Source organism: Gracilinanus agilis, chromosome 2, assembly GCF_016433145.1.
Source record: "Gracilinanus agilis isolate LMUSP501 chromosome 2, AgileGrace, whole genome shotgun sequence".
NCBI lineage: Eukaryota > Metazoa > Chordata > Mammalia > Didelphimorphia > Didelphidae > Gracilinanus > Gracilinanus agilis.
In genome coordinates, this window is record NC_058131.1 from 395,586,916 (window position 1) to 395,602,116 (window position 15,201).

General features: G+C 40.4%; 1 protein-coding gene across 1 annotated transcript in view; it reads right to left on the reverse strand.

The window, feature by feature from the left end:
• Positions 1-12,921, reverse strand: part of SH3RF2 (SH3 domain containing ring finger 2) — a 175,143-nt gene extending 162,222 nt beyond the window's left edge. Inside the window, exon 1 of the mRNA XM_044664516.1 lies at positions 12,541-12,921. Coding sequence (XP_044520451.1) covers positions 12,541-12,921 — 381 coding nt within the window. The remainder of the gene's footprint in view (positions 1-12,540) is intronic.
• Positions 12,922-15,201: the final 2,280 nt, after the last annotated feature.

A 15,201-nucleotide genomic window follows, 5' to 3' on the forward strand; every position in this document is an offset into this window, starting at 1 on the left:
TCCCTCCCTCCCTCCCTTCCTTTCTTCCTTCCTTCCTTCCTTCCTTCCTTCCTTCCTTCCTTCCTTCCTTCCTTCCTTCCTTCCTTCCTTCCTATTCTCCCTTCTTCCCTACCTCCCTCCTTCCTTTCTCTATTTCTTTCCTTCTTTCTTTTTGCATTAACTTCTGACTTAGAATCAATACTGTGTACTGGTTTCAAGGCAGAAAAGCAGTAAGGGCTAGGCAACAGGGGTTGAGTGACTTGCCCAGGATCACACAGCTAGGAAGTATCTGAGACCAGATTTGAAACCATGCCTTCCTATCTCTAGGACTGGCTCTCAATGCACTGAGCCACCTAGTTACCCCTGTAGTACATTTTAGTGTTGTTTATATTCTGTTGTTTTAGTAGTGTCTGACTTTTTGAGGCCTCATTTGGGTTTTCTTGATAAAGACACTAGAGTGGTTTACCATTTCTTTCTCCAGCTCATTTTATAGATGAGGAAACTGAGGCAAAGGGAGTTAAATGATTTTCCTAGAGTCACATGGCTCGTAAGTGACTAAGGCTAGATTCGAACTGAGAAAAACTAGTCTTCCTGATTCCAGGCCTGACACTCACTGTCATGAGCTCCCTGAAGGCAAGAACTATGGAACTTTCTTTCTTTGTGTCTTTGACATTTAACATGATCACAGTGAGCATTTAGGAAATGCTTGTTGACTGATTAATTGATTAAAGCATTGTGTAAATGTGAGTGATCATCAAATGTGCCACTTAACTGCTTAACCCTAGCTTCTTTCAAAGTTCTTTTCAAATTTATCCTCTGTACCCATCAAAACTGACTATATTCTTTCAGGGAAAATTATGGTCATTTAATAAAATAGAAGATTTCCAAGCATTCCTGAAGAAAAGACCAGACTTTAACAGAAAATTTGATGTCCAAATACACAATGCAAGAGAAGCAAAAAAGGTAAGTAAGAAAGAGAAAAAATTTAAGGGCTTCAATTAGGCCAAACAGTTTATATTCCTATATGGAAAGATGATATCTGTAACTCTTAAAAAATAATCATTATTATAGTAGTTAAATAAGTATACATAGGCAGAGGGTGTGGTAGTAAGCTCTTTAGGATGATATGTTAAAAACATCTATGGATGAAAAAAGAGGATTGTACTAGGAAAAATGGGAAAAGTAAAAAAATCATATAAAGAGGCATAGGGTGGGGAATACTATTACAATAGAGGGGAAGACAGGTAATACTTAAAACCTACTTTCATTGGAATTGGCTCAGAGAGGGAAGAACAGCCAGTTTCATTGGGGTGTAGAATCAAATTTACCCTCAGCAGGAGGCCCTTCCAAACCCTCCTCATTTTTTAGTGTGACTCCTCTTTCACCTACACTGGTCATATTTTGTTTGCACAGCAATCTGTGAGCAGCTGGCCCTGTGTGAGCTCCCTGAAGGCAGGAACTATGGAACTGCCTTTCTTTGTGTCTTTAACATTTAGCGTGGTCACAGTGAGCATTTAGGAAAAGCTTTTTGACTGATTGATTGATTAAAACATTGTGTAAATGTGAGCTGGAAATATTATCTTCTTCATTTGATATGTTTTCATGACTTCAGTCTTTCACATCTGCATTATGCTTATCTGTGTACAAATTTTCCTGAGTAGATCATAAACTCAGTGAGGGCAAGATGTGTTTTCATTCATTGTATTTTTTCCAGCCCTATCATTGTATATATCACACACAAGTGGAACATGACAAATGTTTGTCACATGTGAATTAATTTCTAACTATCCTATGCTATTATGTGTTATAGAATGTGTTTTGTTCAGTCCTATTACACCGAGTTCATGATTTAAAGATTAGTTGATAGAATGAAACCTCAGACACAGTTTTACTTGGGAAAAATTGTTCCCTGACTAAAAACTGCATCTCTAATCCCAAAAAACCATCACAAATTCCTCTTATGTTGCCAATCATAAGAGGAATTGGAAGAAAGAATAAAGATGGGTCTGAGTGAACTCATTTCTACTGAAAACAGAACCCAAAATGCATGTTCTCAATGGCCTCTTCACTTACAATGGAATAGTTGACTTGGATGAAGAATTCATTCTCATTTAAACATTTTTTAAAACTATGATTGTTTTAAGTTTTTATTAGATGAGAGGCAAAGGGATCACTAAACTAGCTAGAATTCTACAGCCTTTTTATAATAGAGTTTTATTAGATTTAGTTTCTAACTTCATTGTAGGTTCTTAAAATAAAGGGCTTCATCCTTTGTGTCATTTTTATTATTTTGACTTATAGTGACTGAGGGACCACATGTCAGTTAACTGCACAGGTAACTATTCTCCCATCAACACCAATGGAGCAAATAAAATTCCAGGCTACATACTTCCTCATAAATATATTAACATTTCCTCTCTTCTTTGGGCTAACAATTAATGAGCTAAATTCCTCTGAGAGTGATGTTCAACACCCCCAGAACCATATCGTGATTCACGATAAGACTATTTCTATGTCACTAAATGACTTTATGATGATCACAGCATGCCACTCATTACCCACATCGATGTTTAATGACATGATTCATGAGAAATGTATTTACACTGGAGAAATTATTCCATTATTTGAGGCAAGCATGTGAACCCAAGTTTACCGTGGTTTTGAATGGAAACTGAGAAGAGATGAGTGCTGGGAACTTCAGCTGAAGAAAGCTAAAATTCAAGCCCAGGAAAACAAAACAACTCTGTTCCTCCTAGGATCTCCAAAAGATGGCAAATAATCTCAAGACAGGAGTTGTTAACGCATTAACTATCTGTTGGCCTTAACATGACCTACTGGGGATTCACAGGAGACATCCCAAGATGGCAAGATGGGAGCTGATCTGGAATATGAACCTGGTGCATATCACTGAGACACAGACTAGAAGACTGCAACACATGAACATTGACTTTGGCTTCCTTTCTTCCCTCTCCCCTGACCACCCAAGGGACTATCAGGTAACTTGGTGATTTTCATGGTCTGTCAGCCCCAGTGAAGTGGAAGGTGGCTCAGTTACCTTGCAAACTGGACCATCCACTTGGACCCATGATACCTTTTTGGCTGAGATGAATTTATTCCACAGTCGTAGACATGGCTGATGTGCACACCTGACTGAAACTAGAGAATGGTGAATAGATTGTTAGGCAAAGCAACTGAGCTCAAATCTCTGATGAGGGGTAATCATCATCATCATCATCATCATCATCATCATCATCATCATCATCATATCAGATTTCTGAGCAGGAAGGGACTTCAGAGAAGCCATTTTAATTTTGCAAATGAGGAAACGGAAGCACTAATAACTATAACCAATTAACTAACTATATGTATAATAGTGCTCTAAAGTTTCCAAAATTATTTACATATAATATCTCATTTGATCCTCACAATCCTGTGAGTTAGGTACGATTATTTTAATATCTATTTTATAGATGAGGAAACTGAGGCCCAGAAATGTCAAATGCCAGCAAGCAAGCATCTTATTTGAAATCTTCCTGACTTTAAGTACAATACCTTATCTATTATATCAAACTTCCTCCCATGTTTAAAATCCTCCATCATCAGATTCACATTATCCAGAGTTCTCATTTTCCATTTCCATTAATATTCCCCATCCCTAATTCCAGTCAAGGGTTTTTTCTCCCAATCCAATGATAACACCCATCATCCTTTCTTTTAATACATCTGAATTAGGTTTCTTCCTTTCCCCAAAACACTTCCTTTCTATCTGTAGAATGCACTTCTTCCATAATGTGCTCTCTGCCCAAGCAGAACTTGTTTCTTGTTATCCTACTCAACTATCCAAGTGGGACAATGTACAGACAATCACTTATGTATCTGGGCATGCCGATCACATATCATGTGATACATGAAAATAGGCCTTCAGAATCATCTGGTTGAATCTGTCTTGTCCCTACCATAAGACTTCAAGCCTTCAGTAAGGCTCCTCTTCTCTTCTTTACCGTGCAAACTCCTACAGTGCACTGAACATTGTGCTTGTGATTAGGCAGTTGTTCCCCACAACAACATGTTCTAGACATTAATTTTTTTAAGATTACAAAGGAGATAAAAGAATGATGATGATGATAATGATGAGAGTGATGATGGTGATGATGTGTCCTCTGCATTCCAGGAGTTTGCCTGGAGCCCTGCTTGATATGTGATCCCATAGCCATTATTAGTATCACACATGCTTCAGTTTATTTGTGAACAGCCTCTTTGTTCTTAACTGAAGCATCACCTACATGTGGTCTTTCCCGATCTTCCCAGCTGCTAGTAGTTTTCCTTTTCATCTTACCTTGAATTTATTTATTTGGTGTGCGCCTTTTTTAAAAACCCTTACCTTCCATTTTAGAATTGATACTAAGTATTGGTTCCAAGGCAGAAGAGTAGGAAAGCTAGATAATTGGCATAAGGTAAATTGTCCAGGATCACACAGCTAGGAAGTGTCTGAGGTGTGATCTGAACCCAGGACCTCCCATGTCCAGGCCTCACACTCTATCCACCTAGTTGCCCCTGGTATATATTTACAAGTGACATAGTATCTCCCCTATGGAATGCAAGTTCCATGAAGGCAGTGATTTTTTTTTTTTTTTGTCTCTGTATCCTCAGTACCTAGCACAGAGCCTGGCACATAGTAGGTAGTTAACAAATAAATAACTGTTGATTCAGTGACCAGTCTCAGAAGACTGTTGAAGAATGCTAATCTCTTTCTGATAGAGAGATGACAGACTTAAGATGCAGAAGGATATACACAGTTTTGGACCTGCCAATATGGAAATTTGTCTTGCTTAATTTGTTACAAGAATCTTGCTTTTCTTTTCTTCTACCAGTGGGGAGGAGGAAAGTGGAAGGGAGGGAAAACAAATGCTCATTCATTAAAAAAAATTAGAAATAAATAAATAAACAAGCAAAATAATGAATATATAGATAAACAGGTAGATAAATGGATGAATGGATAGATAGGCAGACATATAGATGGATAGATAGACAAATAGATAAATGCTTGTCGAGTGTTAAAAAAATCTAGTTTCAAATCCTGGCTCTGCTACTAATTGCTATTTGACCTTGGGCAAGACCCCTCTCAGTGACTTTGAGTTTCCTTCTCTATAAAGGAAGTGGTTTCTCTAGAATTCGATGATAAATATAGATATAAATAGGAGAGAATGAAATAGGTAGAATGAATGTATCTTGTTATTTTTTTTTTAAATCCTTAACTTCTGTGTATTGGCTCATAGGTGGAAGAGTGGTAAGGGTGGGCAATGGGGGTCAAGTGACTTGCCCAGGGTCACACAGCTTGGAAGTGTCTGAGGCCAGATTTGAACCTAGGACCTCCCATCTCTAGGCCTGGCTCTCAATCCACTAAGCTACCCAGCTGCCCCCAAATGCATCTTGTTATTTAGAATCTTTGGTTCCTTTCATTGGCTTAGTACTTGTCCCAGCAAAGTACAAAGCTAGACAATGGCCCACAGAACAGGGTGGATGAGAATGCTCATCAGGATTAAAAAGCTGAGCAAACACTTTCCCTCCCTCCATAAGCTCATTATGGTATAAAAGGGCACGTGGGCAGAGCAATCTTTCTTAAGTGGAAAAACAACAGCAACAACAACAAAAAATGTGTTAGCTAATACCTTCAGTGACACATCAGGTGCACATGGCAGATAATTATACCTGAATGAAGAATACCTTATGCCTCTGTTTGCTCTCTTACGTTGATGGAACCTAGGCTGGCCCTTGGGGATTGAGCTTTTTCCTTACTCAAAGCCGGTCTGTACAACCTGGTGGTATCCTTTGTTTACAGATCAGGGATGAGACAGTTAACTGACATATGCACCCAAGAAGAGAAGGGAACACCTGCAGTTATGACCTTGATTTTAAAAGAAATGTAGTATATTTGGCAGCTCCCTTTTGTTTTAAGTTTCATTAGAATCCACGGCTGTAAAGGAACTCTATTATCTTTTGGCTCCAGGTTTTTTTCTTAAACTAGTAATGTACAAGACATTGATGGAGGTAGGAGTAGCTGGGAATGGAATGCAATTGGTAAATATGAGGAAGTGTGTGTAGGGAGTGCAATGTCAATTTCAGATAAAATACAAAATTATTGGGGCACAGTATTTAAAAAAATGATCAGTAAGCTTCTATTAAGTTCCTTCCATTAACTATATAGATTCTATATGTCCCTAGTTATTTACATGTTGCTTCTCCTCCTTAGAATATAGAATCTTTGAAGGCAAGAGCTGTTTTTGCTTTCCTATTGGCTCTTTTTGCCTGACTTGTAGAAGAGCTAGCTGGGCTCCTCTTGGTCTGAACAAGCACAGTGGGACACACTGTGCATTGACCTCAACACAGCAATGTCATTTTGGTACTTTCTGAATATGAAGGACAATGACCACCATCCCCAGAACTCGGCACAATGTCTAGCATAGTAAACCCTTAATAAATTCTTGTCCACCGAGTTAGTGAAACATTTGGTTCTTCCCACTTCTTTTTCTCTGTTCTTGCCCTCTGTGACATTCTCTTTGTCAAAATATGTATTCTTCCCCCCTGCACCTGTGTTGCAGCTGGCTCATATTTCATGGAGCTCTTGTTTTAGGTGCTCTGGATAATTACTGACCATCTGCAACCTTAGCAAAAACAAATGTCTCTATCACAAAGTCGGAAGGAGCAAGTATCTGAGACTGGGGTCAAGGGCTCTGACCACCTTCTGGCTTATGCACAACTACAGCTCCCATATGAAATTCTAGACCTTTCATTGCCCTTTAATTGGTTTAAAAAACACCATAAAGAAGTTTCTGTTCTGGTTTTGTTTCTAGGACAAAGTTAGATGGTCCCTGTATTTGATGTGCGAATTGAATTTGATTCATTCATTCCTTTTCTTTTCTTTTTTTTTTTCAAACAGAGAACACTGCAGGAATGTCTGTCCAAGGCATGATGCTGAGCAGTGAAAAGAGGATGATGAGGCAAGGGATAACTCAGGTGAGGTAATGCTATGTGTGTAAGGGCATGAAAGTCACATTTGTTCATGAGTCAGGAAAAGAGAAAGGTGGAGAAGGTTAATAAAGCCTCTTTATTATATCAGAACAAATGGTCAATGTCACTATTTTTCTTCTTTTGAAGGGAATTAGCAGGATAGTGGTCCAACTCTGTGAATTCATGTAGAAACTCCTTCCATCAATGCATTTTTGCAACCAAGCCCTGAAAAATTAAGTAACTTGCCTGTGGTCATATACCCAGTATGTATAGGTGGCAGAACTTAGACCCAGATTTTCCTGCCCAGCCCTTAATCTACTATGCAATGTTCTCTCTCCTATGGCATCATAGCTCTACCTATTCCTTTGCATCAAAGAGGAAATCTGGGAAAGGGAAGCTGATTAGTGAGGGTTCTCCTACAGATAAATAATGCCACAAGAGTCACAGTACATATTAATTTTAATCAAGGATTGCACAGGATCTTAACTGAGAGCAAGAAAGGACCTTAGAGCCCATCTAGCCCAAGCCTCTCATTTTACAGGTCTAGCCTGTGAGTCTGGAGAAGTCAAGTGATTTATTCAAGGTGGTTAAGTAGCAGAGTCTCCAAATCCAAAGCTGTCTCCACTGTGCTGATTACTAAGACCTGTGCTTTAACACTATCTCAGCTGTTTAGGTAGAGTGCATGCAAAGAAGAGTCAGCAATTTGAATCACTGATAAATCATTCGAATTCAAAAATGAACCAGAACTCAATATGTTCTGGGAATCTTCTCCTCATCCAATTATGATGGCTTTTGTTTTTGTTGACATTCACTTAAAGGGGTCTTTCATTTGAGTTGGGAAATGGAAAGTAGATTCAAGAATGGTATTAAAGTGAATTCCAGAGAAAGGAAGAGAGATGGGCTTCAAAGTTCCCACAACTTTCTGAGTCTGAGACATCCAAAATTATAAACAAGGCTAGACTGCTAACTCGCTAGATGCTTTCAGCTCAGCCATGTCTCTATAAAAAATAAGAGTGACACAGCTGCTGTTTGGTAGCCCTGGAACTACTGGATGACCTCAGCAGTCAGTGTGAAACAATCGTATACTGTAGAAAAATATGGAGTCCATTCTGAAGGCTGTATTTTATACGATTTTACTTGGAGGAATGTGGGCACACAGGCACAAAGGGCTATTACTCTCTTATCATGGGCTGATACCATGAGATGTGATAGTTATTCTACATCTTGGCACAGTAGATGGCAGAATGGGCATTATGCCTATAAATGCCAACCCAGAGATATGAATGATCTTGTTTAAAGGGCTTGGTTACGGCAGGTAAATTAACTCTTTTAGGGTGCTAAGCTGTAATTGAATCCCTTAAGTGAGGTGTTTTGCCAAATGGTAGCCTGTCTGGAATAGATCATTTACCTTCTATGGGTGAATATTTCACACTCAATATTTTCATAGTCTTGGCTCACCGTAGAAAAAAGTACAATTAGATTTTATTACAGTCCTCTGCAAGGGCCATATCACCCTCTAAGTTTTATAGAATGTTTCATACACTGGCAGTGCCCAATAAATGGTCAATAATAATAGTAATAATGATAATAATCATGTAAGTACCTTTCATCTAAGGCTTTAAAAGTGCTTTGCAAACATCAATTAAGCAAGCCTCACAACACCTCTCTGTTTTTATACTATCTTGAACTCTTTTACTGATAGGTAAATTGAGACCCAGGGAAGTTAAATGACTTGCCTAAGGTCACAAAGCATGTCAAACATAATAATAATAACAAACACTTGGTATTTATCTAGCACGTCTTTTGAGAAACTATGACAATGTGGTAACGATAATTTTTGTGATATCCTAGAGAAAAGCAGATGGTAAGTATTAGTGTCGTTTTACAGTGTAGCTGAGTAAACTGAGGTATTTGTGTCTAGTGACTCTGGTTGCATTGGAAATAAAGCTTTGCACCTCCAGTATGTAAGAGCAACAACATTCTGACTCCTGGATAACTCTCATTTTTCTGTTCTAATCATGGGGCAGATGCACTATTATTTTTCAAACTTACAGGAGCTGCACCCATTTTTGGTAACAGGAGCAAGTTGCGGAATGATAACATAGTACAATGCCAGGTACAAGTTCGCACACATCCCCAAATTGAGAAGTCAAGATCTAAAACATCAAGGAATGGAGAGAGGTTCTGTAACTAAGACATCATTCCCCGGGGGCTGGAATGGGAGGGTCGGGAGGGAGAAGGTTTGTGTGAGGCAGGCTCCCCTACTCTAAACTAACTGCTGATCTCCATTACTAAACTGAGTTCTACTTGACATCTTGGTTTAGTGGTCTTATTCTTTTTAAAAAAATTAATCAATTAATTAATTATTTTAAACTGTTACCTACCATCTTAGAATCAATTCTGCATTTTGGTTCTAAGGTAGAAGAGCGATATGGGTTAGCCAATGGGGATTAAGTGACGTGCCCAGGATCACACAGTCAGGAAGTGTCTTAGGTCAGATTTGAACTAGTGGTCTCATTCTTGGTAAGACTAAGTGGTAGTTCAGCCAGCACCATCACTTCTCCCTTTCAATGCTGGAATCCTAGGTGGCCTTGGACAAGTCACATAACTTCTCTAGGCTTCGATTTCCTTGACAAAAATGAGAAGGTTGAACTAGATGACCTTGACATAAATGCCTTCAAGCTCTAAATCTGTGATCTTATTTGTACCCTTGTCTGACATCACTACTCCCTGGCTAAGGAATGCCAAAATGTCATTGTATAAAATGCTCATCTAAAATCCTCCTTTTAGAGGAACCTTTTCCTACCTCCTCTTATTTCCCTTAGTTGTTTTTATCTTGCATATGCCTATCTTTGTACATATTTGGTTGCATGCTGTCTTCCCCATTAGACTGTACGTTCCTTGAAGACAGGTACTGCCTCTTTTGGTATCCCCAAGAACTCAGAACAGTTCTTGGAATATAGTAGGTGCATAGCAAATATTTAATGAAGGGGCAGCTAGTTGGATTGGTGGATAGAAAACCAGGACTGGAGATGGGAGCTCCTGGGTTCAAATCTGACCACAGATACTCCCAAGCCATGTGACTGCACAAGTCACCTAACCCCAGTTCCCTAGCCTTCTTTTGCCTTGGAACTGATAGTATCAATACTAAGACAGAAGGTAAGAGTTTAAAAAGAAATAATTTATTGAATAGAATTAGCAAGGGGGCAGTCAACAATCAGCTGCTTGTTATGGATAAAGAACATGGTACCTTTGAAGATCCACAATTTCTTTCTCTTAAAAGATTATAGAGTTAGACCTTGCGGATTAGTGCAATACCCTCAATATAAAGATGAGGAAAATGAAAGTCTAGAGGTTAGATGACTTGTCCAAAGTCATTCAGATAATAAGCAACAGAGCTGGGATCCAGACCCAGATTCTCTGGCTCCAAGTCTAGCACTGTCTCAGCAATACCTCAAGGGACTGAAATATGAACTAAAGTATCAGAAGTCAACGTGGGGCCTGGTTCTTCTCCACTTTGGCAATATTTCTGGAGTCAGTCATGGTAGCCTACTACAAAGACAGCTCCTTAAGCTTTTGTGGGTGGAGATACTTGGGCTTGGCTAGGGATTTGAGGCTGAATTTGCATAAATCTAAGAGAGATAAATTTCTCCATAAATAAGATATGCTTGACAAATGTGTCCTTCCCCTTTTTCATTTCTCTCCCTGCCTCGGTGCCACCCCCTGCCCCAAGCAATGATGGGTTGTAAGCCTTTTCTGGACTATCACTTAGTTGGGGAAAAAAGAGGAAAAATCTGGCGGCTGTTGGTAGTGTGTGTTTACACATACAAATATCCATATAAGCCCACAACGAAAGGATTTGCACCTATTTCCCCCTCTTCCTGCTTTCATTTATGAATTTCTAGTTTTCTATCACATTGGGTGGTATAGAAAAGTTAAATAATACAGAACTAGGTTCTTAGAAGAACTCTCTCTCCTTTCCCCCTTTCTCCCTCTCCCCACGCCCCCACTTCTTTACACTGGGTGGTAAATCTCTGCTCTCCAGAGATTCCCTGAAAGAAGCTGTCTAAGGAAAACCACCTCCCTACTCTCCCCCATCTTGCCCACTGAAGCACCAAGTCGTGATTGACTGTGCCACTGTTATTAAAACTCACTTGCTTTCATTATTTCGCAGCTGCTCAGTCTGCCCTTGCATTCTTGTTTTCTAATTAGGACAAGTAAATCAGCTATCATATGAGTTGGCCATGGTCCCTAGGTCTATATCAGAAGAAACTCCAGCATGCTGAGTTCAGGGGCAAAACTGCAAATATCCTTGTTAATTAATAAGCCAATGCTTCTCTCCTTTTTTTAAAAAATAAAAGCGAACCATTTATAAAGTGTCCTGAGATAAGAACTATGCAGGAATAGCATAAAATTAGGATAATGCCTCCAGGCTGTGAGGTAAAAATACATGTTTATGGCATAAAGAAGATGCCTAAATATACAGACCTCTATAGAACATTAATATATTAATTTGTTTTCATTATATCCACTGATATCTCTTTTATGGATGATATGTAAATCCCCATGTAATACTCATCTGGAATGCTAGTAATAATAACAACTAGTATTTATATAGTGTCTTAAAGTTTATAAATTGTTTTACATATGTTAACTCATTTGACTTTCACTAAAACCCTGTGGGTCGGTATTATTATTACCCCAATTTTACAGATGAGGGCGCTAAGACAAAGGGGGTAAATGACTTGCCCAGGGTCATACAGCTACTAAGTATCTGAAGTCAAATTTGAATTTAGGGCTTCCTGACTCCAGCTAAAGGCACAGCATAGTGGGAAAGAAAAACAAATCCATTCCTTCAAATTTTTCCAATCAAGAAATTGGTTTTTAGCAGATTATGAATGAGGACTGTCATAACTTCATCTTATGACTGGGGTAAAATGATAGATTAGAGCAAAAAGTGAGACCTGAAAACAAAACAGTTTAAAAATGTCTCTTTATGTTTTCCCATTTAGTTCCTAAAGAGCAACAGTTACTTTAAAAATATTGTTAAAAAAAAAACTATTCTTGTCACTTCCTGGAGCAGAACCAGAAAAAAAAAAAAAAAACCACTGGAAATTGCTACAAATGCCCTAGAAATGGGCATGTACAAGAAGAGTTCTTAGACTGTAGAGATTTGGAGATGAATGTCACCAAGCTGGACAGTTAAAAGTAATAAATAATAATAATAACTACTATCTTATAGAGCTTTAAGGTAAAATACTTTACAAATATTATCTCGATTTGTCTTTACGACAACCCTGGGAATTAGGTGCCATTATCATCAGTGTTTTTCAGGTGAGGACACAGAGGAAGGCAGAAGTTAAGTGACTTGCCCAGGGTTACATGGCTAGTAACTATTCGAGGCTGGTTTTGAACTCAAGTTCATCACAAAGGAATAAATAGTATGTACGTTCGCTGGCACCAGAAATTTTACAAGAGGTGAAGACTCCACTAAAATCAAATATTCACCATCCCATCTCTGAGGTGACAACATATCAACAGATGCTTTCTTACCCCATCCATGTGGATTCTGACATTCGGAGTCAGTCGATATGGACTAGGCAGTGAACCTCTGGGATCTGTCCTGTTTTTCCTGCTTGGGTCCTGAGAGGTCAGTACACCAGGTCTCCGAATAGAGCCCACTCGCACCATGTTCTGACCTGATCGGACGCCATCCAGGAGCCGCACCAAGAGCAAGTTGGCTGGGAGCTCCTCAATACTGCAGAAGACAAGGGTCCTGCATTCAGGGCACCTCAGCTCCTTGCGCGCTTTGAATATCCTCTGTAGACATGGTTTACAAAAGGTGTGCTGGCAGGGGAGGACTTTGGCTGTGACATCTAGCTTTTCAAAACACACGGGACACTCCAGTAGATCAAGTAACGCCAAATCATCCATCTTATTTTAAAACTCCAATCGTGGCCCGAATGGCCAGAGTCAACATGGTAAGGTGACCTGAGATAAGGGGGATGGGGGGGGGGGGAGCAGGTCCGAACTGTCCTCTGGAGAACACCAGCTGAGTCCTGGATTCCAGAGAATCTTACAGTCTGAGGGAAAAGAGAGGACAAAAAAAAAAAGTGTTACTGCTTTGAAATGTATCCCACCTACATGTGAAGCAGTGCCTCAGAAGGCAATTTGCAAGTGTGTACTTTGTTCCCGCATCCAAGTTTCAAGTGAGTCATTGTGATTCAGTAGTAGCAGGTACAGCACTGCCTTTCAAGCCTGCTGCAGAGTCGGAGGGGGTTTTTCAGAGGGTGACAATTAACCGGAGTTGATTCAGGGGAAAGACAAAAATTCAAGGGGCATCATTCATACCGAAGGGGCCATCCTAATTCCTTCCAGCAAATAGAAACTTTTTTCTATTTGGGGGTCGGGGGTGGGGTGGGGTGGGGAAGTCCAAATCTGCCTCAGGCTCAATTTTGAAAACTTTAAACTATACCAGAAAGAAAACCTCTCAGAGGGTTACGGATCTCTGCTTTCCTTCCTCATTTTCTAAGGCGTATGTTTGATTACAAGAGGGAGCTGACTCTAGTAGATAGCGGCTCAACCTTAAGAGTTAGGCGGTCCGGCCTTGGACACAAACTAGCAAGCGTGTAGGTAGAAGCAAATGAAATAATCTGGAGAGGAGCGCATTATTACCAATCTGCTCTAGAGAAGGGAGTTTCCACATGCAAAAATCCCCCACGAGTCGGCCCTCCTGAAGCCCCTCCCCCCAATATTAATTACAAAGTACTAGACTACACGCCCATGTAAGGTTAGCATCTTTTAAAATACATTTTGTGTATTAGATTTCTTGGCAATACACAGGAAAATTTTCACCTAGCAACCTATCTCAGGAATTGTTTTACTTCAACTGTAAAGTGGGCCCTTTAAGTCTCACTCTGCTTACTTACCATGATTATCTAAGACAACCACAGAAGGCAATATTCCTCCCACAATGTAAAGTAACTGAGCCTGTTTAGCTACTTTGACAACAGTTCTGAGTTTAAACTGAAACAGATAGGAATTCTGGACTGCGGCCACAACTTGCAAAAAACAAGCCGAGTCCATAGTTCACAGGTGTGTGTTTGTGTGCGTGTTCGTGCGTGTGTGTGTGTTGAAAAGTTCCCAAAGTCAAAAGCCCAAGTCTCAGAAATCCTTCCCCCCATCCCTCCTCCCCGTGGGTGCAATGACCCTCTCCCAATCTCTAGCGCGAGGTCTCTCCGAAAAGTCCGACTCCCCTCCCGCAACGTTAAGCCGAGCTTCAGCGCTGGTGTGTACCGAGTAACTTTGGAGAGGACGCAAAGAAAGGGTCGTAGTCGGTCCCCCCTCAACCCCCCCAGGAAAAGCAACAGAGCCTCTAAACGCAGCGAGATGGCTCTGGGCACTCCCGCTGCTCACCAGCTCCCCTGAAAGGTGCCAGGCTCTGGCTAGCTCGGATACGTTGCCAGTTCGGGTCCAGTGCCGCCACTAACCTCTAGCCGCTGACCTTTGCATAAGGAGCTCAGCCTGCGCGCTCAGCCGGAGTGTCTCGCGTCTTCTCCCTTGGCTGTAGCCGTCTTGAAAACTTTAACAACTATGTATGTTACTCATTTGGATGGCTCAGCTTACTCATGCAGCTCTGTTAACGCTTTCGCCGCGGGGCCGCAGACGCTCTGCAGGTTTCGGGAGGAGGAAGTACACTCCCTGCGGCGGAGACCATTGTTTATGCTGCCCAGTTTATTTCTGGGAAAAGGCAAGATTGGGGAACAAGATTAGGAGGGCATAAATAAGAGCGGGCCCCCGGGACAAAGCACGTGTAAGGTTTGCACGTTTACCTTTTCCATTCGCCAGCCGAAGACGTTGAAACATGTCTCTGTCGTGATCGGGCAAAGAGAGCCAATATCATTCCCTTAATCTTAAATCCTGAACCTTCTTTCCTAGGCACAACTCCTTCTCCCACCTCTCTTCCATCCCCCATCTCTACTTGTAATAGCATAAATGCAAGTCTAGGATCCGACCCAATCGAGTAATTGCGTTAACTGGACGGGATCTTAGAGATCAACTTGGTAATACTTTCATTTCCAGATGCAGAAACTCAGGCCCAAGAGAGAAAAAGTGACTAGTCCAGCATCATTAGTTAATGACAACTGAGACCAGGTCCTTCCAATGACACTCTTACAACATAAGAATTGTAATTCTTTCATTGCTTAGAAAGTG